Below are 25,578 nucleotides of genomic sequence, written 5' to 3'. Positions count from 1 at the left end.
AAACTATTTATATTTTATATTTCCCGCTGGAAAAAAATATAAAACAGATTTTTTGAATAGAAAAAATGTGAATGTGTGTTGATTATAACGCTTTAAGTGCGCCTTGCTTGTGATTTTTGGAGGCCGGCCCCCGGTTGCTAGGGAGGCCATATTGGACCGGGGTGAAGTGGGAGCAAAATCAAGCGCGAAAGTAAAAGAGCCGGAGCAGCTTTTTGTTGTTTGTCATCTACAATCTCGCACCATCCTCCCTTAAAATGGCAGATGAGAGAGTAAGTATCCTCACCACTTCAAGCTCAGTGACTCCTTTTTTGATCCAAGTTATTATTTCTTTTATACGCTTGACATCTTAACGGTTTTTTTTAAAGTGTACCAAAGTCACGATTATGCCGGGGCTGCGGTTTTATTTATTGGAGAGGCCTCCGTTATTCGTGTCGACGGTTAAAATTAATAGTACACTGGTATTTAGTCAATTATAATTTGCGCTAGTTAGTGTAAATGTTTTTATACCTGTAAGTTTATATATCTTGAGGCTCTTAATCTTTAATTTCGTCCCATCTCTGCAGTAAAATCCATCCCTGGTTAGGTCCACTGGTGGCCTAAATGATGGTGAATCATTTAAAAGCCAATTAACTAAGTTTGCCGTGTCATTTTGTTTTTTAAAAAAGTCATTTAGTTTTTTCCCTCATTTATGGAATTAGTGGGGATCGAATACTCTGCGACGGAGGTGATTTATACGGTCTTTTTCTCTCCAGTTAGTCTTATAGACCTGATGAGGTAACGTCTTCTGTATGCCTAAAGAGAAAAATGTGCTTCTCTCTACTTAAAAGGGCCTTTGAAAATTAAAAAAATGTCAAATCTTCCCATGAGACCACACTGCCTTTTTATGTGTTCTTTTTTTAAGAAATAAGTACACGTTATCACTTTCTTGTGTATATATAAAGTCGTTTTGTTATCTGTGACAGTTAAGTTTCTTTCACCAGTTAATAAAGTAAATGTAATTTTTTAACGTTAGTATCAGTGTTTTAATTTAGGGAGCTGTTGGTTTTACCGGATAATAGTGAGTAATTTTCAAATCACTTTTTAAGCATTCTTGAATCTTTAATTGTTTTTTTTAACCAAAGATATTGAGGGAGAAGGTACAAAACTGCATAAACCAATCTCAGCCTTGCCTCATTGAATGGGGGCATGAATTCAAAGATGTACATGCCTATTACTTCCTGTTGCTCCCTTTATATATTTCTGCCTTTTTTTTAGTTACTTTCTGCTGCATGTTTCTGAAAGGAACTAGTTTTCTGTTTCATTCCATCCAGAGAAGGAAAAATTACATCCTCATTAATGTTATGAGATGGAAGTTTAAAGGTTTTTCTTTCACTTTTTGTGTTCTTTATACTGTGTTACTACTGCTGTACCTTTGATTGTTCAAATAAAGGCCCTCTTTTAAATAGGCAGTTTTTAAGTTTCAGAATCAGGTTTAATATCACTAGCATATAGACATAGTAGAATTAGGCCATTTGGCCCATCAAGTCTGCTGTGCCATTCAATCATGGTTGATCCTTTTTCCCCCTCCTCAGCCCCAATCTCCAGCCGTTTCCCCCATAAATTTGATGCTGTGGCCAATCAAGAACCTGTCGATCTCTGCATTAACAAATTCCACAACTTCATCGCCCTCTGACTGAACAAATTCCTCCACATTTCTGTATTAAATGGACACCCCTCTATCCTGAGACTGTACCTTCTTGTCCTAGACTCCCCCATGATGGAAAACATTGTTTCCACATCTACTGTGTTGAAGCCTTTCAACATTCAAAAGGTTGAGGTGCCCCCCTCAATCTTCTAAATTCCAGTGAGTACATGACCATGGCCATCAAATGTTGCTCATACATTAACCCTTTCATTCCCAGAATCATCCTTGTGAACCTCCTCTGGATCTTCTCCAATGTCTTTCCTTTGATAAGGAGCCTAAAACTGTACACAATACTCAAGGTGAGGCCTTATCGCTGCTTTATAAAGTCTCAGCATCACATCCATTGCACTTGCCTGTCTCACCACTGACTCGATCTGCAAGTTCACCTTTAGGGTTTTCTGCACAAGGACTGCGTATTATAGCACAGGAACAGGGCCTATGGCTCAGTGTTGTGCTGAACCAGCTAAAAGACAAACCAAAAACACCCAAACAATTGTTCCTCCTCCATTCGCACAATATCCATATCCCTCCATCTTCCTCACATCCATGTGCCTACTTCTTAAAAGCTTCTAATGTATTTGTTTCTACCACCATACCAGGCAGCGCATTCCATTCATCCACGATTCTGAATGGGGGGAAAACTTGCCCCTCACATTCCCATGTCATGAAATTTGTCGTCTTTGCGGCAATACAGTGCAATAACAACAGAGAAATAACAATTACACTATATGTAATTTAGTAATTGTGTAATATGTGTATGTAATTGTATATGTAATTAGTGTAAAAAAAAAGTAGCAAGGTAATGTTCATGGGGTTCAAATCAGAAATTGAATGGCAGAGGGGCAGAATCATTAAGTGTGTTCCTTCAGGCTCCTGTACCTCCTTCCTGATGGTAACAATGAGAACATGACACAACCTATTCTCCATTTAAACCTCCTTTCCCCTGTAAACAATATTTTATTGTACAGTCTTTCTAGTAGCAATAAGGTGCTCTTAAATTTTGGCCTTTTCAGTGCATTCATAGATTGCTAAGGTGCACCAGAGTTTTTCTATGTTTTAATTTCCTTGCCTAAATAGGCAGCATTGTCATCCCATCAGCAATTCAGAATGAGGGCAGAATTTTTATTTTAACATATGCTCTAGAGGTAGTCAATGTTACCATGTTGATTTGGTATATTAAAATATATTTTGAGTAACTTTTAATAATTGCTAACTAGTCTTTGTTTATTTGCACAGGTGTAATGTTTGAAAATAAAACAAATGTTTGCTTGCACCTGGGTTTGCTCCTAAGTGATCAGAAAAGTAGCCGTTGATTCAAATTACATTTATTGCCAGAAGTATGTATACAGTATACAACCCTGAGATTTGTCTTTCCACAGACAGCCATGAAACAAAGAAACACCACAGAACCAGTTCAAAGAAAACATCAAACACCCAGTATGCAAAAGCAAAGAACAAACAAAAAAAATGAGCGAAAACACACTGGGATTTAAAAGAGGGTGAAAGGTTCTGTGAAACAGCTGGTGGTAGACCAATAATCCAGTGATCGATGATGAGTGGAAATAAAAACTAGCCCTGTGAAATCAACTGAAGAAGATGAGGGTTCAACACCCACTGCTGTCTGTGAGGAGTTTATACATTCTCCCCGTGATTGTGTGGGTTTCCTCTGGGTGCACCACTTCAAGTCAAGTCACTTTTTATTGTCATTTCGACCATAACTGCTGGTACAGTACAGAGTAAAAATGAGACAACGTTGTTCAGGACCGTGGTGCTACAGGAAACAATACAAAAACTATACTGAACTACGTAAAACAACACAAATAAAACTACACTAGACTACAGACCTATCCAGGACTGCACAAAGTGCACAAAACAGTGCAGGCATTACAATAAATAATAAACAAAACAATAGGCACATTAGATGGCAGTAAGTCGGTGTCATTCCAGACTCTGGGTATTGAGGAGTCTGGCTTGGGGGAAGAAACTTAAAGTTTGGTCGAGAGAGCCTGACTGCTTCGGTGCCTTTTCCCAGATGGCAGGAGGGAGAAGAGTTTGTATGAAGGGTGCATGGGGTCCTTCATAATGCTGTTTGCTTTGCAGATGCAGCGTGTGGTGTAAATGTCTGTAAAGAGGCCCCAATGATCTTCTCAGCTGACCTCACTATCCGGTGCAGGGTCTTGCGATCTGAGATGGTGCAATTTCTGAACCAGGCAGTGGTACAGCTGCTCAGGATGCTCTCAATACAACCTTTGTAGAATGGTGAGGATGGAGGGGTGGGAGTTGGACTTTCCTCAGCCTTCACAGAATGGAGAGATGCTGCTGGACTTTCTTTGCTATGGAGCTAGTGTTTAGGGACTGGGTGAGATTCTTTGCCAGGTGAACACCAAGAAGTTTTGTGCTCTTAATGATCTCTACCGAGGAGTCGTCGATGTTCAGCGGAGAGTGGTGGCTCCGTGCCCTCCTGAAATTAACAACCATTTCTTTTGTTCACGTTCAGAGACAGGTTGTTGGCTCTGCACCAGTCCGTTGGCTGCTGCACCTCCTCTCTGTATGCTGATGAGACCCGCCACAGTCGTGTCATCGGCGAACTTGATGATATGGTTCCAGCTATGTGTTGCAGCACAGTCGTAGGTCAGCAGAGTGAAAAGCAGTGGACTGAGCACACAGCCCTGGGGGGGGCCTTGTGCTCAGTATGATGGTGTTGGAGACGCTGCTTCCAATACGGACTGACTGTGGTGTACTAAGTCTAGAATCCAGTTACAGAAGGGGGGGTGTTCAGGTCCAGTAGGCTCAACTTTCCAATCAGTTTCTGAGGAATGATTATGTTGAGTGCTGAACTGAAGTCTATGAGCAGCATTTGAACATGCGTGTCTCTTTTGTCCAGGTGGGTTCGGACCAGGTGGAGGGCGATGGCAATGGTGTTGTCTTTTGAATGGTTGGGACGGTACGTGAACTGCAGGGGGTCCGGTGAGGGGGGCAGCAGGGTCTTGATGTGCCTCATGACTAGCCTGTCGAAACACTTCATGATGATGGATGTGAGTGCAACGGAAAAGGTAGTCATTGAGGCAGGACACTGAAGACTCCTTCGGCAAAGGGACAATGGTGGCAGCTTGAAGCACGTTGGAACGATGGCGCTGCTCAGGGAGATGTTGAAGATGTCTGTGAGAACATCTGCTAGCTGGTCTGCACATCCTGTAAGCACTCTGCCAGGAATATTGTCTGGTCCAGCAGCCTTCTGTGGGTTGACCCTGCACAGGGTTCTCATATCTGCCACGGTGAGACACAGCACCTGGTCATTTGGAGGAGGAGTGGAGTTCTCCACCCCAAAACAAGTGTAGCATTTGTTCAGCGCATCTGGGAGGGAGGCATCACCCGCACAATCAGGTGATGTTGAACTGTAGTTGATGTCCTGAATGCCCTTCCACATGTGTCGCGTGTCACCGCTGTCCTGGAAGTGGCTGTGGATTCGCTGAGCGTGTGCACGCTTTGCCTTTCTGATGGCCCGGGACAGTTTGGCCCTCGCTGTTGTTAGGGCTACCTTGTCACCTGCTCTGAAGGTGGAGTCACAGGTCCTCAGCAGCTCATGCACCTCTGCGGTCATCTGGTTGGGGCAGGTAGTGATGGTCTTGGACTCAGTGAGTTGTGGGTATGCTATGTTGGTGCTGGAAGTGTGGCAACACTTGGCTGCCCCTAGCGTATCCTTGGATTGTGATGCAAAGCTGCACATTTCACTGAGTGTTTGGGTGCACATGAGATAAAGTTAAAAGTACATGTATGTCACCATATACAACCCTGAGATTAATTTTCTTGGAATATTCAATAAATACATGGAGTAATAAACCTAAGAGAATCAATCAGACCACACCATTCTTTAATAATGACTCCAACATTGGGAGAAATTGGTGCTTACAATTTTTCGAAATGTGGTAAATTGGCAGGAATCATGTGTTCTTGCCTACACATTACAGTTTTAACCAATATCAAAATTCCAAGATAGCAAGGTTGGAATTGTCAGCCCAAACTGTCCTCTAATTATTTTTCACAGATGCTGCCTGACCTGCTGAGTTCCTCCACTGTTTTATGTGTGTTGCTCCAGATTTCCACCATCTGCACACTTTTTTTTTGTTTATGACGAGGGTCTTTTAAGTTTCTGTTCATAAAAGAAGGCCTGTTTCAGTTATCTGTCATATCTATTCCAGGAAGCAGGTGACCATGATACTTCTACAGAGAACGTGAATGAAGATGCTAACCATGATCCCCACTTTGAACCAATAGTCTCTCTCCCTGAGCAAGAGGTGAAAACATTGGAAGAAGATGAAGAAGAACTTTTCAGGATGTAAGTAACTAAAACAGTAAGTTTGCATATTGTGCCTGCAACCACCTCAATATGATTTGTACAGATAGATATTTCCAGATTTCGTAGCATGGTGTCTTGTGCTGTGTAGGTGATTTAGCCTATTTCTGGGCTTCATTGGAAAAGTAGATTCACTTCTTTTATATCCTACTTCTCGTCTAGTCTTGATTTCCAGCTGGCTTCCTGTTTTCTTCAGACACGTGTTTGATCTTGAATCGCAATTTTGGCTTGTGAAAATATAAAAATAGCTTAAAATACTTAAACCACTTTTCGAAAATGTAATCACTGGAGTTTCTATTGTGAAACCTTACAGGCCAATGTGTACACAGCAAGGTCCCACAAAAACTGAGAAAAATGATTAGTCAGTTTGTTTTCATAGGATTTTTTTAAAAATCAAATTTTAATGCTAGTTATCATTCAAACATGCATGAATACAGCCAAACAAAACTGTTCCTCTGGGGCCAAGATGCAAAACATACACAGCATATTCAAAGTAGTGAGCAAAAAGAAATCAGATATACGGCTCTAGGCCTTGAGTGTTAGTACAGTTCTGTGCAATGTGCAAAGAGGGTTTTATTATTATGGTTAATAATGTACTTTGTAATAATGTGGTAAATGAAATGGCCAACTTGTAGGTTAGATAACACCAAAGAAATAATGGCCCTGGAAGAGCAACCTTCTCTTTGTAGAGAGGACCTCACGTCATAGATCAACCGAACATTGGCATTATTCGTTCACCTGTAGAGTGTGTTAACTGTGTGCTCTTTGGCCCTAAAATGGATCATAGCTTTAAGCCAAAATCTACTTGATTCTCTGTGAAACTTGCCACTGAGCTAAAGCAAAGGAGTAACGGAAAATTTTTGAGGACTTGTGACTTTTTGATGTTTCAGCTAAAGATTTGTCTTAATTTAAGACCCCATCTTATTAATGCATTATCTAATTGTACCATAAATGTGAAAAACTCTGCAGAGCTGGAAATTCAAAGTATAACACACAAAATGCTTGAGAAACTATGCAGTTTGTGCAGCATCTATGGAAAAGAAGGGTCTTTGCGCGAAGATGCTGCCTGACCTGCTGAGTTCTTACCTAATTGCATCCTGTCTACAGTTGTGAATGCTTCTTAACAATATGTAAGGAACAGGTAATGCTAGAACATGTATTCCTGGATAAGTTTTGCTGTTCTGCAGGTATGTGGGTATCATAGTAAGTTAGACATTGCAGAATGAGGGATGCATGCAAACAGGTGAATTTTAAATTTAAAGACTGGTGAATCTTACCAATATTGGCCAACATGTAACATACTTATTAACTGCCCATTACACTGCTGGCATTTAGCCATGAGGGTAGAGGATCGTTGGACTCCTCAGTCTGGCCTCTACCCTTTGACCTGTTTGGCATGGGTGACTTTGCCAAGAGCTAAAGCATAAAGCCCTAAACTCTAGCCAACGTAGCTCTTCGGGTCATTGAAGCACGCAAGCCTCCAAATCCTACAACAAGGTTGTGGTCCTCTTGGAGGAACTTATGACTGATGGGTAAATGGGTTGTCGGGGTTGGGATACAGGTAAGAGCTAAGAGCTTTGGATGATCTTCAGGATGTATAAATTGTTGAGACTGTTGAGTTATTGAGTAGCCAATGTCAGCAGCTGTCTTCGTGAAGGTGGTTTATGAGCTTAAAGAACATCATTCAGAATTGCAAAAAATGATGTGATTCCAAACTGTCTTGGGCAGTGGCTGAGAAAGAGGATGAAATCTGTGGATAGAGACAGATTTTGTTAAGGTGGGGTAAGATCGAAGGTAACTGGGGATCTAATGTAATAGCCATTGGTCTTCCTAACATTTAGTTGGAGGAAATTTTAAATTTGAATAAGCACAGGCATCATTGAATCTCTGGATTTGTTGAATACAGATAGATTTGGGGTCGCATGATTTAGGGTGATGCTGAGTAATTGATTTAGGATAGTATTGTAAATCGTCGGTAATTGAGCAGGAAGAGCTAGCTTTTCATAATCTTTTCCAGCTGACTGAATAACTTTTGAGCCAATTGAATGTTGGATAGGAGCTGTTGAAGGATAATGATGTCACTTTGCAGTAAAGGATGATCAGATACGTGAGGCTTCAAAATTTATTAGGGGCACAAAAGTTAGTGATTATATAATTTTTTTTAAAAAACATGTTTAGTTCTTCTGATAGGTATCAGTCACATAGGAAAACACCCGAGTCCTGATGAAGGGTCTCTGCCTCAGCTATTTACTCCCCTTTCCGTAGATGCTGCCTGCCCTGCCAAGTTCCTCCAGCATTTTGTGTGTTGCTCTGGATTTTCAGCACCTCTTAGATATTTTTTATGCCCATGAATTATTTTGAGGCACCTTTTTATTTACATTTGTTGAATAATCTACAGGTGTATTCTTGAGCCTCAAACCTGAGTTTGACTCTTTACATTTCCAATGATGTGTCATGTTAATGAAACAATACTTTTCCTTCAGAAATGGATTAATCTGCTGCTGCTTCTAACTTTCTTGTGCTTTTTGTAAACAATTCTATAATGTTCTTAACAGTACATTTGAATACACAGCGGGGTGGGGGGCTTCTGCACAAGATCGAAGTAAGTTGCAGAAACTTGTAAAGTTAGCTCCATCATGCATTAGACTCTGCTGTATCCAAGACACCTTCAAGGAGCGGTGCCTTAGGAAAGCGTCCATCATCAAGGACCCCCACCAACCAGGAAATGCCCTCTTCTCATTGTTACCATTGGGAACAAGGTGAAGACACAATCAACGATTCAGGAATAGCTTCTTCCCTCTGCCATCTGATTTCTAAATGGAGATTGAACCCATAAACACTACTTATTTAATTTAATAGATATATGTTTTCTGTCATTCTTTTTTTTCTCTTATTTATTATGTATTGTAGTGGTTGCCAACCCATCGATATTTGAGACTTTCCCAGTAGATCCTGAAAAAAAAGAAAAATAAACAAATACTGTTGAGAGATTGTTTCTGGGTTGCGGGGTTTTAGTTCCGTTCTTTCTGCCCAGTGCACATGTAGTGGTCCCCAGCCACTGGGCCATGAGGGAATGATGTGAGTCAGATGCAACTTCCCTCATTCCCTGTCACGCCCACTGTTGAATGCACGTGAAGTCATCAGTCGCCTAAACGCAGTGATACCCTTGCGTCAGAATTCGCTGGTTGTCCTCGGGTAACCAGCGGCCTCGCGTGGCCAGCGAGAATTGCCGTTACTACTGGCCTGGAGCGCGGACAGATGGCCGCTGCCTCGAAACCTGTTTAACACACCAAATGTCCATGGGGAATCAGGTATTCGCAGATGACCTAATTCGGGCTCAGAGTTTCTTTCGTAAGTAGCAGAGCAGCTACCTCGCTGTGATCTACTGAAACAAACTTTTGTCGGCTGATAGATCCTACAAGGAAGGCGGGTGCTCTTTCCTCTTTCCGGACTGCGGCTGCCGTGGCCCCGGCATGGGGACCTCCGGCCCTGACCTTATCCTCACCCCACCCACGACCAGCAGCACCTGGCCAAGGCGTCTGGCAGTGGACGGGCAGGCGGTTGTCTAATGAGGCAATGAAGCCCTCAAAACTGCTTCAGCACCTTGAGTCCAAGCACACTGCACTTAAAGACAAACCCGTCAAGTTTTTTCCAGCGGAAAAAAAGTGAGCAAGCGGGACAGAAGCTAAGTGCCGAGAGCCGTGGAAACTAAATTGCGGAATAGACCGGACATACTGAACCTGCTTCGAGTATCACTGTATTCCCATCGTGTTTAACACTCCACCCCACCCCACCGGTCAACCGGTCTGCAAGAATATTGTCAATGTTAAACCGGTTCGCAGTGCACAAAAGGGGCGGGTACCCCTGGTGTTTATACATTATTTTTACTTCCGGGTTGCGGGGTTTTACTTCGTCTTTTCTGCCCTGGTGTGCATTAAAAAGGTTGGTGACCACTAATGTATTGTACTGCTGCTATAAAGTTAATGAATTTCACATTGTGTGTGAGTAATGTTAAACCTGACTCTGGGTTGCAGTACCTAACAAGTTATTATGCACTCACTGGTTATGTAGATACAATGGATGCTGTATCTAAAGTTTAAAAGTACTCTGATTCTAAGTACTCATTTCTTATCGAGGCCTGTCCATTTTTGAGTAATTGTTTTCATTGCTGGATGAAAGGTCTCCTTTGCAGCTGAGAGCTATTGTTCTGAGGCCCGAAAGAGATTGAGTCAAGTGTAGGTCGTGATCACTTTGGAGGGGAAAGTGCTCTTAATATCAATTCCTGAATTGCTATGAATTTGACAAAAAGGTCTTGCTCAGTTTCAATGTTCCCATTATCTTTTGCAGTTCTGATTAGTGTAGTTACCGGTCCCATTTGCTGTGTTTTCAAATGGCTCGACATCGTGGCTTTGTTCTGTTGATCTATCGCAGAGCGAAGACGCCTGTGCGTGTATCTGTTTTAATGTGTACCTGATGTACGATACTTCACAAATCAACCAACTGATTCCAATGGCATGGAAACCACGACGATTGGAGTTGATGGATTTGTTGCAGCCTTCCTCTGCCTTCACAACCATTGAGTTCAAAGTAACTTCATCTGCCTGTTCCACCGTTGAGGTCTTGGTTGGATTGTTTTTTGTCAGGGACCTCACCCTCGACCTTACTGCCATGGTGACCCTACCAGGAGCATAGCTCCAGACGGCATCACACTCGGGATCTCAGGACCACACAAGCTTCTCCACCACGACAAGGTGACAATCCACGGAGAAGTCAAATGACTGCCTTGGTATTGTCAAGTGGATATACAGTATTTGCTTATTCCAAGTGGTTATCCAGAAAAATAAAGGACTGTGTCTGATGCAGTTGCCAATTGAGATTCTTCAAGAGAAACACTTCCACATAATAGCACAAGCCTTTGCAGTCATAAACTGGCACTTTCCTCTACCCTTCCAGTTAATAATTTGCTTTCAAGTTCACTTTTCCACTGAAGTATACAGTAACATTCCTGAATGTGTGGTTTTGTTTGTGTTTATTCCAACCTACCAATAGTTATGGGGCTGGTATAACTGGAAGAAACGAGCTGGACTTACACTTGTGTGATAGTTCTCAGCCTCAGAATCCTGATCTTCTACAGTTGATCTTGTGTGACAAGTTTTTAGGGGCACCGGCACAATAGCTTTCCAGTACTGGCAATTTGGGTTCAATTCCTGCTGCAGCCTGTAAGGAGTTTATATGTTCTCCCCATAACCCCGTGGGTTTCCTCCCACAGTCCAAAGACATAGTGGTTAGGAGGTTAGCAGGTCATTGTAAATTGTCCTGTGATTAAATTGGATTAAATCTGAGGATTGCTGGGTGGCGTGGTTTGAAAGACCAGAAGGCCTATTCTGTGCTGTATTTCAATAAATAAATAAAATTCCACAGTTCTTTACAGCCGGTGGGGTACTTTTGAAGTCGGTGTTGTAGTTTAGGAAGTACAGCAAAGAACTATGTCCAACTTTCTCCCGTGAACAGCAGTAATCATTTTCTTTTTGTGTTTTATTAGTTTATTGAATAATATCAGTGATAATACAGAATGAAGTCCCTTACCACCTCCATTGAACTTGCCCTTGCCCGCATCTGTTTCCCAAGCCTCTGCTCTCATCCCATCCTTCCGCCCTCATAATAGGGATAGGAATCCCCTTGTCCTTACCTACCATTCTACAAGCTTCCATATCCAGCACATCATTCTGTGTAAAATCTACCATCTCCAACGGCGTCCTACAGTTATGCACATTTCCCCCACCCCCTCAAACTCTGCTCCATAGAGATTGCTCTCTATGTGACTCCCTTGTCCATGTGTCCCTTTCTACTGATCTCCCTCATGGCACTTAGCCCTGTGACAAGTGCTATGTTGCCCCTATACCTCCTCTCTCAACCCAAGCGGTTCGTCCAGGTGAGGTGACACTTGCCCTTCAAGTCACTCAGTTCTATTATATCTGGTGATCCCAGTGAGGCCTCTACATCAGTAAGACCTGATGCAGATTGAGGGACTACTCTGAGTACCATAGCTCTGTCCGCCACAAAAGCCAGGATCTCCGGGTGACTCCCTGTTTCAATTCAACTTCCCATTCCTATTCTGACATGTCTTGTCCATGGCCTCTTTTACTGTCATGATGAAGCCAAACTCAGGTTAGGTGAGCAACATCTCATTCTGTCTGGGTAGCCTCCAATCTTATGGCCTGAACATCAATTTCTCTGACTTCTGATTGTTTCATCATCTCCCTCTGGTTCTCTTCTGCTTTCCCTTCCTTCCATGGTCCACTCCTCTCCTATTGGATCCCTCCCTTTCTTTTACATAAATTTCTAATGTATTAGTATCAACAGAAAAGAGCAAATTTTAAATTCCCAAACATACATTTTCCCAAAAAAATTATATATTAGAGAAATGTTTGTATTTAGAAAAACATTTAGTAAACAACTTTTCACATTAAAAACTTGATTAATTTGTAGATATGTAGCCTACTGCATGATTAAACAAAGAGAATAAGCAGGATTCTAATGATCAGTGACAACAGGTTGCATGAACTAAACTGGCTAACTGAAACAGAAGCAGGTGTAGAAGGAAACAAACTGAGCAAAGGACTATTAAAACTAAAAGGTGAAGGTGTGGCAGATGTGACAGTTTAACCTTCAAATCATCGATTCTTACACCAAGGGTGAACACAGCAACAAGACACAAAGTGGTCATCCTGCATCAGCAAGGTCTCTCTCAAGCAGAAATTTAGCAGCAGTCAGGAGTTTAAAGATGTGCTGTCCAAGCTCAGAAGCACAAAGAAACAGGCAAGTTTGAGGACCAGAAGTGTGATGGTTGGCCATGGAAACTGAGTTCAAGACAAGAGATGCATCAAACTGGTATCCCTTCTAAATCAGAAGTCCAGCACTACTGTCAGCTGTAAACTCTCAGAACCCAAATAGACTGCTCAATGCGAGAAACCTTGTCAGAAGTCACCTTCATGGAAGAGTTGCTGCAAAAAGCCATTCCTCAAATGAAAACAAAACCAAGAGACTTGCCTATGCACAAAACACAGACTGGGGTGCTGAACAGTGGCAGCAAGTGCTCAGTAATGATGAGACAAAATTTGAAATTTTTGCCTCAAACAGGAGGCATTTGGGCTAGAAGAGCTGGAGAATGCAATATAAACGAGTCTGCAGCCAACAATGAAGCATGGCAGAGGGTTAGAGCTGCATTTCTACGTATGGAGTTGATCTGGTCAAAATTAATGGAATCGTAATTGCTGAGAAATACAAGCATTGCCATTAGGAGATGTCTGTTGATCCCATCTTCATTCTGCAGCAGGACAATGACGCCCAACACATGGCCAATGCCATAAAGAATTATTTTCAGCAAAAATTAGAACAAGAAGTTCTGCATAGTATGGACTCCAGAGCTCTGATCTCAACATCATTAAAGCTGTCTGGGATTACCTGGAGAGGCAGAAGCAAGCAAGACTGCCAAAGTCTGAAGAAGAACTGTGGTTAGTTCTCCAGGATGCTTGGAACAGCCTACCAGCCAATTTTCTTATAAAACTGCACAACGGTTTACTGAAAAGAATTGATGCAGTTTCAAATGCAAGGAGTGGTCACAATGTGCCCAAAACTTTTACACAGTACTATATTCTTTCCTGACTTCCTACTTCAAATTCCCACCTTATTATTTTGGCTTCTTTTCCCCCTTCCTTTCCGGTCCTGATGAAGGGTAACAATTGACTGTATTCCCCTCTATAGATGCTGCCTGGCTTAATGAGCTCCACCATTTTGCATTTTATGTGTTGCTCATCTGCTGTGTTTATGCCAGCAGGGATCAACCTTCCTCATGGTCAAATAGTTCCCTGCAACTCAGAGGCATGACAGGGTAATTGATCTTATTTAGATATTGAGCTTCTGTATTGTTTCAGAACAGGTTTTTCTAAAGTGCTGCTTAAATCCAGCCATCTGATTAGGAATCATGGGCAGTAACTCCTAATCATTTAAAGATTAAAATAGCTGTATTTAGATGTTAGGGTTTTAAACTTTTAAGACTTCTGGGCAAGTTATCCAAGTTTTATTTTTAATTGTCTTTAAATATTTTGTATCAAAGTGGAAATTCTGTGAAACCAAGAAACTCAAATGCCTTGAGTTCCAAATATTCAAGTCAGCTATATTGAACTGACCAGGTTGCCCTTTTGTCTTGGCACCAACCAAACACACATTTCCTTGGGAATTTTCTGTTCTTGTTTGTTCGGAGCCCCTCAGACTGATTGCATTGAACACTTTTACCATATTGCAGTCAATCTGGAGGGGCAATTTGCTGATGTTTTACTTGTGTTGTTGTGACTGAAGTCACCAGGGGACACTGAAGCTGTTGATTGATATAAAGGTCTTTATTCTGCACAACAAGGGAAGAAGCAGCCTCCTGATGCAATATTACATCACATTTTATGTTAAAGTACAATGTTAGGAACAAGACAATTTCTAAGTTACAATGCATTCATAAAGCTTCCTTTGAATTGCACATAATTTCAAACATCTAAATCTTCACACCAACACATCCAAAATGAGTATTAATCACTGCTGTCACTGAGCTGCATTCATACATTTAGAGACATCTCAGATCAATGGGGTGTTTCTTGGGTTGCAGTCTGACCCCAGTCTGCAGCTCCAAGAAGACCATTTTAAATTTCAATCTACAGTCCATATTCAGATCTGAAGACTTTGCTGTTGAAATTAATATTTGCTATGTTGTTTAACTCCAGAGTATGTCCTAACAAGTTATTTTATGAAGTAGATGAACTGCAAAGTGTTTGAAAAGGCTGGAAGCAGGATTTAAAATGTCCTAATTTTGTTTTTATTTCACCAGGCGTGCAAAACTCTTTAGGTATGCCTCTGAGAATGATCCCCCTGAATGGAAAGAACGAGGAACTGGGGATGTGAAGTTGCTGAAACACAAGGAAAGGGGAACAATTCGCCTCCTGATGAGAAGAGATAAAACTCTGAAAATCTGTGCAAACCATTATCGTACGTTACACAAATTACACGTGTTTTACCTTTGGCAGTTGTAAATCATTTTAATTTTTCTTGGAAATTTTGATTTCTTCCTATGCTAACATTTCATCCTTGCAAATGTCTGTTCAATGATTTGAGTAATCCTGTGAGGCACTCGTATTTTGTGCGTGTTGTGAATTTGAGGTGCTATTTACTTTTACTCTTGAGGAAAAGTTACTTGTTGCTATTACTTAAATACTAGTATTAATCATATCCATGGATCCCACAAAGTTGCAGTGCAAATTGATAAAGGTGTGGTGTATTGAGATGGTCAACATTTAGCCAGATTTATGCAGTTTCCTATTGCCTTCTGATTGCACTTGAAAGCATGCATGACTCAAATGAAAACCAGATTATTTTAAATTATGCTGGATTTAACAGTTGAATGTGTACGGAGTTTTCCACATTGATACATTTTTTTAAAAGTGCACACATTTAAGGCAATAAGGTCTGTGGTGGAACGAAGCACTGGCTCGAATTGAGAAGCCATTATTTAAAAGTGGGTTTATTTACCTCTTTGCACTGCTGTCTAAAATTGAGGAATTCTCCTTTGGACTAAAATGAAGTCTGTTGCTCTGACGTGACATTTTTTATTTATTAACATTTATAGCAAAAAAATTGTTCAGCTGGTTTAAGTCGTTGTTGCCAGTTGCGCCATTGGCGCTTCAGGAAACAGTGAAGGTCCTCCATCTCTCTCTGTTCTTGGGCATCTTCTCAGGTGTGCCCGGGTATGGTTCAGGGTCCTCATTACAGGTTGTATAGTATGGTGCCAAGTTGTCTTTTGTCTCCCACATTTCATCTGCCCTTCAGGAGTCCAGTGAAATGTTTTCTTGTTGATTGGGTTGGCCTCTCTTCTCATCACATGCCCAATCCATCTCCACAGTTTCCTCATGATGATTGTGGCATGTCCTCTTGGTGACACTGACGGAGTAGGGCGTTGTTGGAGATCTTTCTTGGCCAGAAAATTACAGAGGATTTTCTGGAGGCTCATGGTATGGAAGGTGACAATAACTTGGCAGGATCATTCTGTATCATGTGCCAGCATTCTGATCCATGCAAGAGTGTGGCCAGAACACAGTTCTGGTACAGCTTCATCTTGGTGTAGACCCTTTAGTTGGTTGATCCCCATTTGTTGCCCATGATTAAGACAACTGCCAAAATGAGATTTTTTTGTGTGTGTGTGAGACAAGCAAATTGTATTTTCACTGATTTTAAAAAAAATTATTCCCAGTTACACCTTCCATGGAGCTAAGGCCTAATGTTGGTAGTGATCGGGCATGGGTGTGGAATGCTCCCGCTGACTTTGCAGATGAAGAACCCAAACCTGAGCTTCTGGCAATCCGATTCTTGAATAAGGAAAGTAAGTATTAGATTTTATTGTCCCTATGAGTTCTAAACCTGTAACACAATTGGTAATCAACAATGTAGATTTGGTTTTATTAATCACACGTGCATTAAAACATGCAGTGATGGGCATTTTTGTGTCAACAAACAAACATGGTCTGAATATGTGCTGGGGACAACTTGCAAATTCGCCATACTTCAGGCACCAACGTAACATGCCCACTACTTAGTAACCCATCTGTATTTGGAATGTGGGAGGAAACTGCAGCATGCAGAGGTCACAGAACAAATATTGCCATCATTATGTGCTTTGTCGTATCAGGTGGGTGAACGTGGTCCATGACCATGATTGTTTTTGGCAAGTTTTTTTAACTGAAGTGGTTTGCCATTGCCTTCTTTTGGGCAATGTCTTTGGAAGGTGGGTATTACCAATATTTATTGATAATTACCCAGCCTTATCAATACTCTTCAGAGATTGGCATCAGTGGTCTCATAACCAGGACTTGTGATATGCACCAGCTGCTCATATGACCATCCAGCACCTGCTCCCATGGCTTCACGTGACCCTGATCCAGGAGGGGGCGGGGGTGGCTAACCAGGTGCTACACCTTGTCCAAAAGTGACCTGTAGGCTAGGGGAGGGAAGAAGCACCTATACCTCCTTCGGTAGAGATGCATTTCTACCCTGCCACTTGGCGAATATACAAACTCCTCAAAGATGGCAGTGGAAATTGAACCCTAATCATTGGCACTGTAAAGTACTGAACTAACTGCACTGTCACCATGCCTTTCTCTTCCCCCACCCACACCCCCAAACAGAGAATGTGCTGGGGACAGCCCACAAGTGTTGCCACATGGCTCCAATATAGCACACCCACAATGTTACATAGAACAACAGAGGTGGCAATGACAACAACAAAGACAAGACAACATCAAAACAAGCCCCTTTCTCATCCCTGCTGCCCCTTGTGCACACATTCAAACGAGAAAATGACCAGTCCTCCACACTGCTGTACTGCACTAATGGTGGTACAGCATTTTCCTTGCTAAGCTAGTAATTTAGAGTTCTGGACAAATAGTCCACAGAGTTTTGAGGTTACATTTTGGTGCTAAGTTTGGTTCATAATTATGAAGCTTTAAAAAATTGAATTGGTGATGATCTGAGGTGCAAAGGGACTTGGGAGACCAGTGCAGGATACTTGTATATAGGACAAAGCCAGCATGGTTTCCTTGAGGGAAAATCTTGCCTGATGAACCTGTTAGAATTCTTAGAAGAGATTACAGGTAGGATAGATAAAGGGGGATGCAGTGGAATTGTATATTTGGACTTTCGGGAGGCCTTTGACAAATTTCCACAGATGAGGCTGCTTACCAAGTTAAGAGCCCGTGGCATTACAGGAAAGTTACTGGCATAGTTAGAGCATTGGCTAATTAGTAGGAGACGGTGAGTGGGAATAAAAGGATCCTTTTCTGGTTGGCTGCCAGTGACTAGTGGTGTTCCACAGGGGTCAGTGTTGGGACCACTTTTTATGTTGTATATCAATGAATTAGATGATGGAATAGATGGCTTTGTTGCCAAGTTTACAGATAATATGAAGATTGGTGGAGGGGCAGGTATATTGCAGAAGACTCAACCAGATTAGGAGAATAGCAAATAAAATGCAATGTTGGAAAATGCATGGTCATGTACTTCGGTAGTAGAAGTCCAGATGGTCTGCATCCTAGGGTACTAAATGAGGTGGCCCTGGAAATTGTGGATGCATTGGTAATCATTTTCCAATGTTCCTTAGATTTAGGATCAGTTCCTGAGGATTGGAGAATGGCTAATGTTATCCCACTTTTTAAGAAAGGAGGGAGGGAGAAAACAGAGGGCTATCGACCTGTCAGCCTAACATCAGTAATGGGGAAGATGCTAGAGTCCATTATTAAAGATGAAATAGTGGCATATCTAGATAGCAGTAATAGGATTGGGCCAAGCCAGCATGGATTTACCAAGGGTAAATCATGCTTGACTAATCTATTGGAGTTTTTCGAGGATGTAACCAGGAAGTTAGACAAGGGAGATCCAGTGGATGTAGTGTACCTCAATTTTCAGAAGGCATTTGATAAGGTCTCACATAGGAGATTGGTGGGTAAAATCAAAGCTCATGGCATTGGAGGGAAGACATTGACATGGTTAGAAAACTGGTTGGCAGGTAGAAAGCAAAGGGTAGCGGTGAATGGGTGTTTCTCAGAATGGCAGGTGGTGACTAGTGGGGTGCCACAGGGCTCGGTATTGGGACCACAGCTGTTTACGATTTACGTCAACGATTTGGATGAAGGCATTGAGAATAACATCAGCAAGTTTGCTGATGATATTAAGCTGAGTGGCAGTGTGGCATGTGATGAGGATGTTAGGAGAATTCAGGGTGACTTGGATAGGCTGGGTGAGCGGCCAGATACTTGGCAAATGACATTTAATGTGAATAAGTGTGAGGTTATCCACTTTGGGAGTAAGAACAGGAAGGCAGATTATTATCTGAACGGTGTAGAGTTAGGTAAGGGAGAAATACAAAGAGATCTAGGAGTCCTTGTTCATCAGTCACTGAAGGTGAATGAGCAAGTGCAGCAGGTAGTGAAGAAGGCTAATGGAATGTTGGCCTTTATTACAAAGGGAATTGAGTGCAAGAGCAAGTAAATCCTCTTGCATTTGTAAAGGGCCCTGGTGAGACCACACCTGGAGTATTGTGTACAGTTTTGGTCTCCAGGGTTAAGGAAGGACATCCTGGCTGTAGAGGAAGTGCAGCGTAGATTCACAAGGTTAATTCCTGGGATGTCTGGACTATCTTACGCAGAGAGGTTAGAGAGACTGGGCTTGTACACGCTGGAATTAAGGAGATTGAAAGGGGATCTGATTGCAACATTCAAGATTATTAAGGGATTGGACAAGATAGAGGCAGGAAATATATTCCAGATGCTGGGGGAATCCAGTACCAGAGGGCATGGTTTGAGAATAAGGGGTAGGTCATTTAGGACAGAGTTAAGGAAAAACTTCTTCTCCCAGAGAGTTGTGGGGGTCTGGAATGCACTGCCTCGGAAGGCAGTGGAGGCCAATTCTCTGGATGCTTTCAAGAAGGAGCTAGATAGGTATCTTATGGATAGGGGAATCAAGAGATATGGGAACAAGGCAGGAACTGGGTATTGCTAGTAGATGATCAGCCATGATCTCAAAATGGCGTTGCAGGCTCAAAATTTCTATAGAAATAAATTATTTCTACTGTTTTCTCAATGAGAGAATCTCCAAAAGAGGTGCAGAGGGACTTGGGAGTCATTGTGCAGAACACCCTAAAGGTTTACTTGCAAGTTGAGTCAGTGATGAGGAAGGCTTATGCAATGTTAACATTCATTTCAAGAGGCTAGAATACAAGGGCAGGGATGTGATGCTGAGGCTTTATTAGGCACTGATGAGGCCTCACCTTGAGTATTGTAAATGGTTTTGGGCTCCTCATCTAAGGAAAGATGTGCTGCTATTGGAGAGAGTGCAGAGAAGGTTCACAAGGATGATTCCAGGAATGAAAGGGTTAACATACGAGGAACATTTGATGGCTCTCAGTCTATACCCACTGGAATTTAGAAGGGTGAGGAGTTTCTCATTGAAACCTTTTGCACGATGAAAGGCTTAGATAGAGTAGATGTGGAAGGATTATTCCCATGAGGGTGTCTAGGACAAGAGGGCACAGCCTCAGGATAGAGGGGTGTCCATTTAAAACAGATGTCAAGAAACTTCTTTAGCCAGAGCGTGGTGAATGTGTGGAATTTATTACCACAGGTGACTGTGGAGGCCAGGTCGTTGAGTATATTTAAGACAGCTTGATAGGTTCTTCACTAGACAAGGCATCAAAGGCTGAAGAGGGGAAAAAATTCAGGCATGATTGAATGGCAGAACAGATTTGATGAGCCAGAAGGCCTGATTCTGCTCCTATGTCATCTGGTGTTAAGTGGTGTTCATATTGGTTTATTGTTGTCACGTGTACCAAGGTACAGTGAAAAGTTTGTCAAAGGTTCAGTCTGTATGCCATGCACAACCCAGGGTTGTCTTCCCTAAAGACAACCACAAAGCAAAACCCTTCAGAGAAAATAATTAAACCCCATGCACAAAAAGAACACATTGCGCAAACAGCAACAGAAAATGTGTGAATAACACAAAATCAAGAGTCCATGCATATGCAGTTCAGCTCAGTTCATGTCTGCATTCAGAATACCCCATAGTAGCAAAATAGTGTTACATACTGTTTATGCACATCAAATCATTACAGTATTTTCAGCTGGAATAAGGTAAAACAATACCAATGCAGAATAAGTGTCATTGTTACCTATACCATTTTAAGCAACATGTCAATCTATAGCTGTCAACAAAGCATGACTTGCATTATATGCTCAATCTTGGGCAGAAACACCAGTTCTAATCATCACATTGTAAATACAAAGATAAATTTAAAATCAGATTTCACTGAGTTGATGGTAAACAGTGAAAACAAAGAGAAAGCTGCAGACTTTCAAGTTCAAGCAGTTGGTCTTTGATCTGAGTAACCTTAGGGAAATAGTTAATCATAAGATACAAGAGCAGAATTAGGCCCATTGAGTCTGCTCCGCCATTTCATCATGGCTGATCCATTTTCCCCCTCAGCCCCAGTCTCCTGCCTTCTCCCCATATCCCTTCATGCCCTGACTATTCAAGAAATTGTCTGCCTCTGCCTTAAATTATACCCAATGGCTTCTCCATATCTGCTTGTGGCAACAAATTCCACAAACTCACTGCTCTCTGGCTAAATAAGTTCTTCCTCATCTCTATTCTAAATGGATGCCCTTCTGTTCTGAGGCTGTGTCCTCTCTCTGATCTTAAACTCCCTCACCATAGGAAACATCCTCTCCACACCCATTCTATTTAGGCCTTTCAGCATTTGATAGGTTTCAATGAGGTCACCCATCATTCTTCTGAATTCCAGTGAGATGAGGCCCAGAGCCACCAAACACTTCTCAAAAGACAAGCCTTTCAATCCCTGAATCACTTTCATGAACCTCCTTTGAATGCTGTCCAATGTCAGCATCTTATCTTTTCTTGGATAAGGATGTTAACATCATCAAGATTTCTGAATTGACTGGAAACTTTCTGAATTCAGAAAATCAGTGGTGCTTTAAAAATTCTTACTTGGGTGTTGGTGAGTTTCCAGGAAGTGTTCTCAGTAGTGAAACTGCTGCAGTACATTGTTAATCTTTCTACTGTATATGTACCTACTTAATATATTTCAAAAATTTATTGCTTTAAACAAAAACTTTGCAACTTTAGATTTTTTTTCATTTATTAGATGCACAGAAGTTTAAGGCAAAGTTTGAAGAATGCAAAGAGAAGATGAAGCTAAAGGGTAATATACCTTTTTAATTACAACATGTATGACATATTTATTAGCCATAAATTATACATCGAGAAGTTAAAGATTTAATCAAAAGTGTTGACAGTTTTCATGTAAATTGAGCTTTCACAAAATCAAATGTTTAATCTTATTAATTTGTTTTGAAGTTGTGATTTATAAACGTGAATGCCTGGTTGGATAAGATTCCAAGATCCTTTATCGTGTTGTAAATTTCATAATCTTAGAATGATCTGTCTGGGGAGGGGAGGAGCAAAAGAAAACAAAAAATGGGAATCTAATATAAAAACCAAAAATACCCAGCAGATCAGCAACATCTGTGGAAAGAGAAAGGGTCCTAAAATTTCTGGTCATCTCTTTAAAACTGCCACACACTTTTCCGTGTCTGATCAGAAATCAACTAACTTTGAATCATACCTTATATCATTCTAGAATTTAAGTGTAATCTAAATTTAAATGTAATCTAAAAGATAATTCTGGTTTTGAAAGTGTGTGTTGAAACTGTTACCAAGATAAAACTGAAATACACAGATGTTATTCCAATTTGACTATTTGCAGGCTTCTGTCCTTATTGATATAAAGATAGTCTTTCAATGTTTCAAACAGTGCAGTTCAAAGACTTTTAATTGGTCAGTTTAAGTGACATACTTCACTAGATCCTTGACTTTGTGCCAATTTTATAACCTGTAATCTGTGTGCTCATGGGGAGTGATATTTTTCTTCCCCTTCTGCACCCCTGACCCTCCAACTCAGTTTGCCATTTTGTAAATTAAAATTGAAAACAATGAACTAGTGTTTGTTTAAGAAAATTCAGGCTTTTCTGTAGCCAAAAGAACAGTGACTGTTTACTGTATTCAGGGGTTTGGAATAAAGGAGGCAATGGATCTAGGAGATGGGTATGCACAAGTATGTTGAAGATTATCAACAAACCTGAGAAAGCCTGCAAATGCTGGAGGAACTCGGTAGGTTGGGCAGCATCTATGGAAAGGAATAAACAGTTGATGTTGTGGGCTGAGACCCCTCATCAGTTTACCCAATGACTCATTTTGTCTGGGTAGCCTCCAACCTGGCAGCATGAACATCAATTTCTCTAACTTGATTTTTTCCCCCATTCCCTATACTGGCTCCCCTCTTACTCCTCTTTTTACCTGCCCATCACCTCCCTCTGGTGTTCCTCTCCCTTCCCCTACCCCCCCCCCCCACCTTATTCTGACTCCTGCCTTCTTCCTTTCCAGTCCTAATGAAGGATTTCAGCTCAAAACATCGACTGCTTATTTCCATAGTTGCTGCCTGTCCTGAGATCCTCCAGCATTTTGTATTTCAACACATACAAAAGCTAGATGAACTCAGCAGGTCGGGCAGCATCCGTTGACTGCTCATTTCAGTGGATGCTGCCCAACCTGCTGAGTTCATCCAGCTTTTGTATGTGTTGATTTGACCACAGCATCTGCAGTGTACTTTGTGTTTAGCATTTTGTATTTGTTGCTCTATCAAATTTTGCATTGTTCCTGTAATTGTGATATCCGTAAATGCTTCACAGCCTGTAGTTCATCTGTGAGCAAACAAGGTAACCATTGGCCTTCCTGTCTGCTTTTGTGCTATCTAGTTATGCAGAGGCACGTCCTTTCTCTTTAGTAATCTTATTATATCCACCAGTTATTACCCCTCAACCGTTAGGTTCTTGAACCAGAGGGGATAGCTTCACTCACCCCAACATTGAACTGTCCCCATAATCTATAGACTCTTTCAAGGACTCTTCCTCTCATGTTCTCAATTTTTTTTTGTATTTGCAGTGTTATCTTTTACACATTGATTATTTATCCATCTTGAGAGCAGTCTTTCATTGACTCTCTGGGTTTATTTGTATTTACTGAAAGCTCACAAGAAAAATTAATCTCGGTGTCATATATGGTGATGAATCTGTACTTCGAACAACTCATTTTTGTTGTTTCTTATTAGGTAACAATGAAAGTGCAGATAAAGTTGCCGAAAAGCTAGAAGAATTGTCCGTTAAGGAGGATAACAAAGAATCTACCAAAGAGGAAGAAAGTGAGAAGAAGGAAGGGACCAGTGAAAAAACTGAAGCAAATTAATTAATCCTGGTCCTTGTTTTCCCTTTCCTTTTTTTTTTACAGCAGACTGTAATGAACTGGGTTTGGACACAGATGAGCCCTTTACCAGGCTCTTGCCCTGTGGTCCCAAATTGGTTATGAAGACACAGTACCTTCACAGAAAGTCATTCCTCAGTCATCAACCACCATTAATGTGCTAATGTATTCCTCGGTGAAAAATTCTTGGAGTGTTAACTACTGCCTTATCTATTTACAGTCTTCTGAGAGGATAATTTAAATCTATTGCTTTAATTCCTGAAAATTGGTGATCATAACATGCTTTACAGTGTATGACTGACTTTTAAAAAAAATAATAATTTTGTTTTGTGAATGAGACTTAATGTCAGAATTCCCGCATCGGGTAGCAGATGGTTTATAACCAAATAAAATTCAGTTAAGTTGTACATGGGAAAAAAAAGAACTCTTTAGGTTTTTTTATTATTATTTTTGCCCTGTAATGGTTCTGGGCCAAGTATGCCACCAATGTTGTAAGAGTACATTTAAGATTTTTTAAATTTTTACTCAAGTTTTTTTTTGTTCCCCATCTAAATTGGTTAACTGACAGATTACACAATAGAAAGATTAGTGGCAAGTTCATTTCGATATAGTTTTGTATCCTGAGAACTAGAAGAGAACCTTAGATATTTCCCTCATAATTTAACCGTGCTTGGATAGAGTATCCCAATGAGAGAATGGTGAAGCTGCAGGAAACTATTACCGTGCCAACATCTTTTGGAGTTTTTTTTTTGCTGAGTGACATCCCAAGGGAGAAAAAAATTGTAAACTAGTACAAGTCCAATGCTATCATATCTTAAAAACTGACACCAAATCTTGTCTGATGGTAATAATATAATGCACGAGTAATGTAAGTGAAGAGGAGTGATGCTGATAGTTTCAGTGGCCAACTTTATTTTCCTGCTGTTGGTACATAGCAAAATCTATAATACTAGCCATACAATTGGCATGCACATCATTAGTAACACAAGCTTTACCTACAGAAAAGATTGTTCAATTTGAAAGAGCTTGTTCTGATAAGTATGCATTTGCTTGCCATGAACCACAAACATTTGTGTATAATCCTGTTACTGCTGGAATGAACAAACCATCTTAATCTACTGTTTTGTAATGGGGAAACTTATAAATTGTTGAAAATTGATACTCGTTAGGAAATTTGCAATAAAGGTTTTTGCGAACAGCATGCAGTGCAAATATGTTTTATAGGTTGCTTCAGTTTTTTGTTTGCTTCCACCATCAAGCTACATTTTCTGGGAGAGTTTTTCCCATTGCTCGTGATCTTTGGCTTTTAAACATTTGAGACCTCTTTGGTTTTCCCAGTATTGATTGATTGTATCTCACTGTCAGATATAGGACAAATCAGAGCTTTACTCAGTGGTCACTTTATTAGGTACCCGAGTGCTGCTGTAGCCCACCCACTTAAATGTTCGACATAGTGTGCATTCAGAGATGCTCTTCTACACACTGCTGTTGTAATGCATGATTATTTGAGTTACTGTCGGCGTGAGTCAGTCTGACCATTTTTCTCTGACCTCTTTCATTAACGGCATTTTCACCCATAGAATGGCCATTCACTGGATGACATTTCTTAATCGCACCATTC

General features: G+C 41.1%; 1 protein-coding gene across 2 annotated transcripts; it reads left to right on the top strand.

Annotated features, from left to right (window-relative positions):
- Positions 1–117: 117 nt before the first annotated feature.
- Positions 118–25,155, top strand: ranbp1 (RAN binding protein 1). Of its 2 annotated transcripts, XM_059994648.1 has the most exons (7): positions 187–269; positions 4,569–4,628; positions 5,884–6,020; positions 14,914–15,071; positions 16,330–16,458; positions 21,787–21,843; positions 23,809–25,155. In XM_059994648.1, exons 2-7 carry the CDS (start codon positions 4,617–4,619, stop codon positions 23,940–23,942), a joined length of 627 nt encoding a protein of 208 aa, XP_059850631.1. In that variant the 5' UTR covers positions 187–269; positions 4,569–4,616; the 3' UTR covers positions 23,943–25,155. The 2 variants fall into 2 exon arrangements, with proteins under 2 accessions (XP_059850630.1, XP_059850631.1); XM_059994647.1 differs by lacking the exon at positions 4,569–4,628 and having other exon boundaries at positions 118–269.
- Positions 25,156–25,578: the final 423 nt, after the last annotated feature.

Source organism: Hypanus sabinus, chromosome 18 (genome assembly GCF_030144855.1).
Source record: "Hypanus sabinus isolate sHypSab1 chromosome 18, sHypSab1.hap1, whole genome shotgun sequence".
In the NCBI taxonomy this organism is placed as follows: domain Eukaryota; kingdom Metazoa; phylum Chordata; class Chondrichthyes; order Myliobatiformes; family Dasyatidae; genus Hypanus; species Hypanus sabinus.
Note: the sequence above shows the minus strand (reverse complement) of the source record. Positions and strands in the feature narration are given on the sequence as shown.

Excerpts from the sequence above, each read along its gene's own strand:
- ranbp1 (XM_059994647.1), top strand. Across the intron at positions 16,459-21,786 it reads CCGATTCTTGAATAAGGAAA|ATGCACAGAAGTTTAAGGCA; the intron begins GTAAGTATTAGA and ends TTCATTTATTAG. Across the intron at positions 21,844-23,808 it reads AGAGAAGATGAAGCTAAAGG|GTAACAATGAAAGTGCAGAT; the intron begins GTAATATACCTT and ends GTTTCTTATTAG.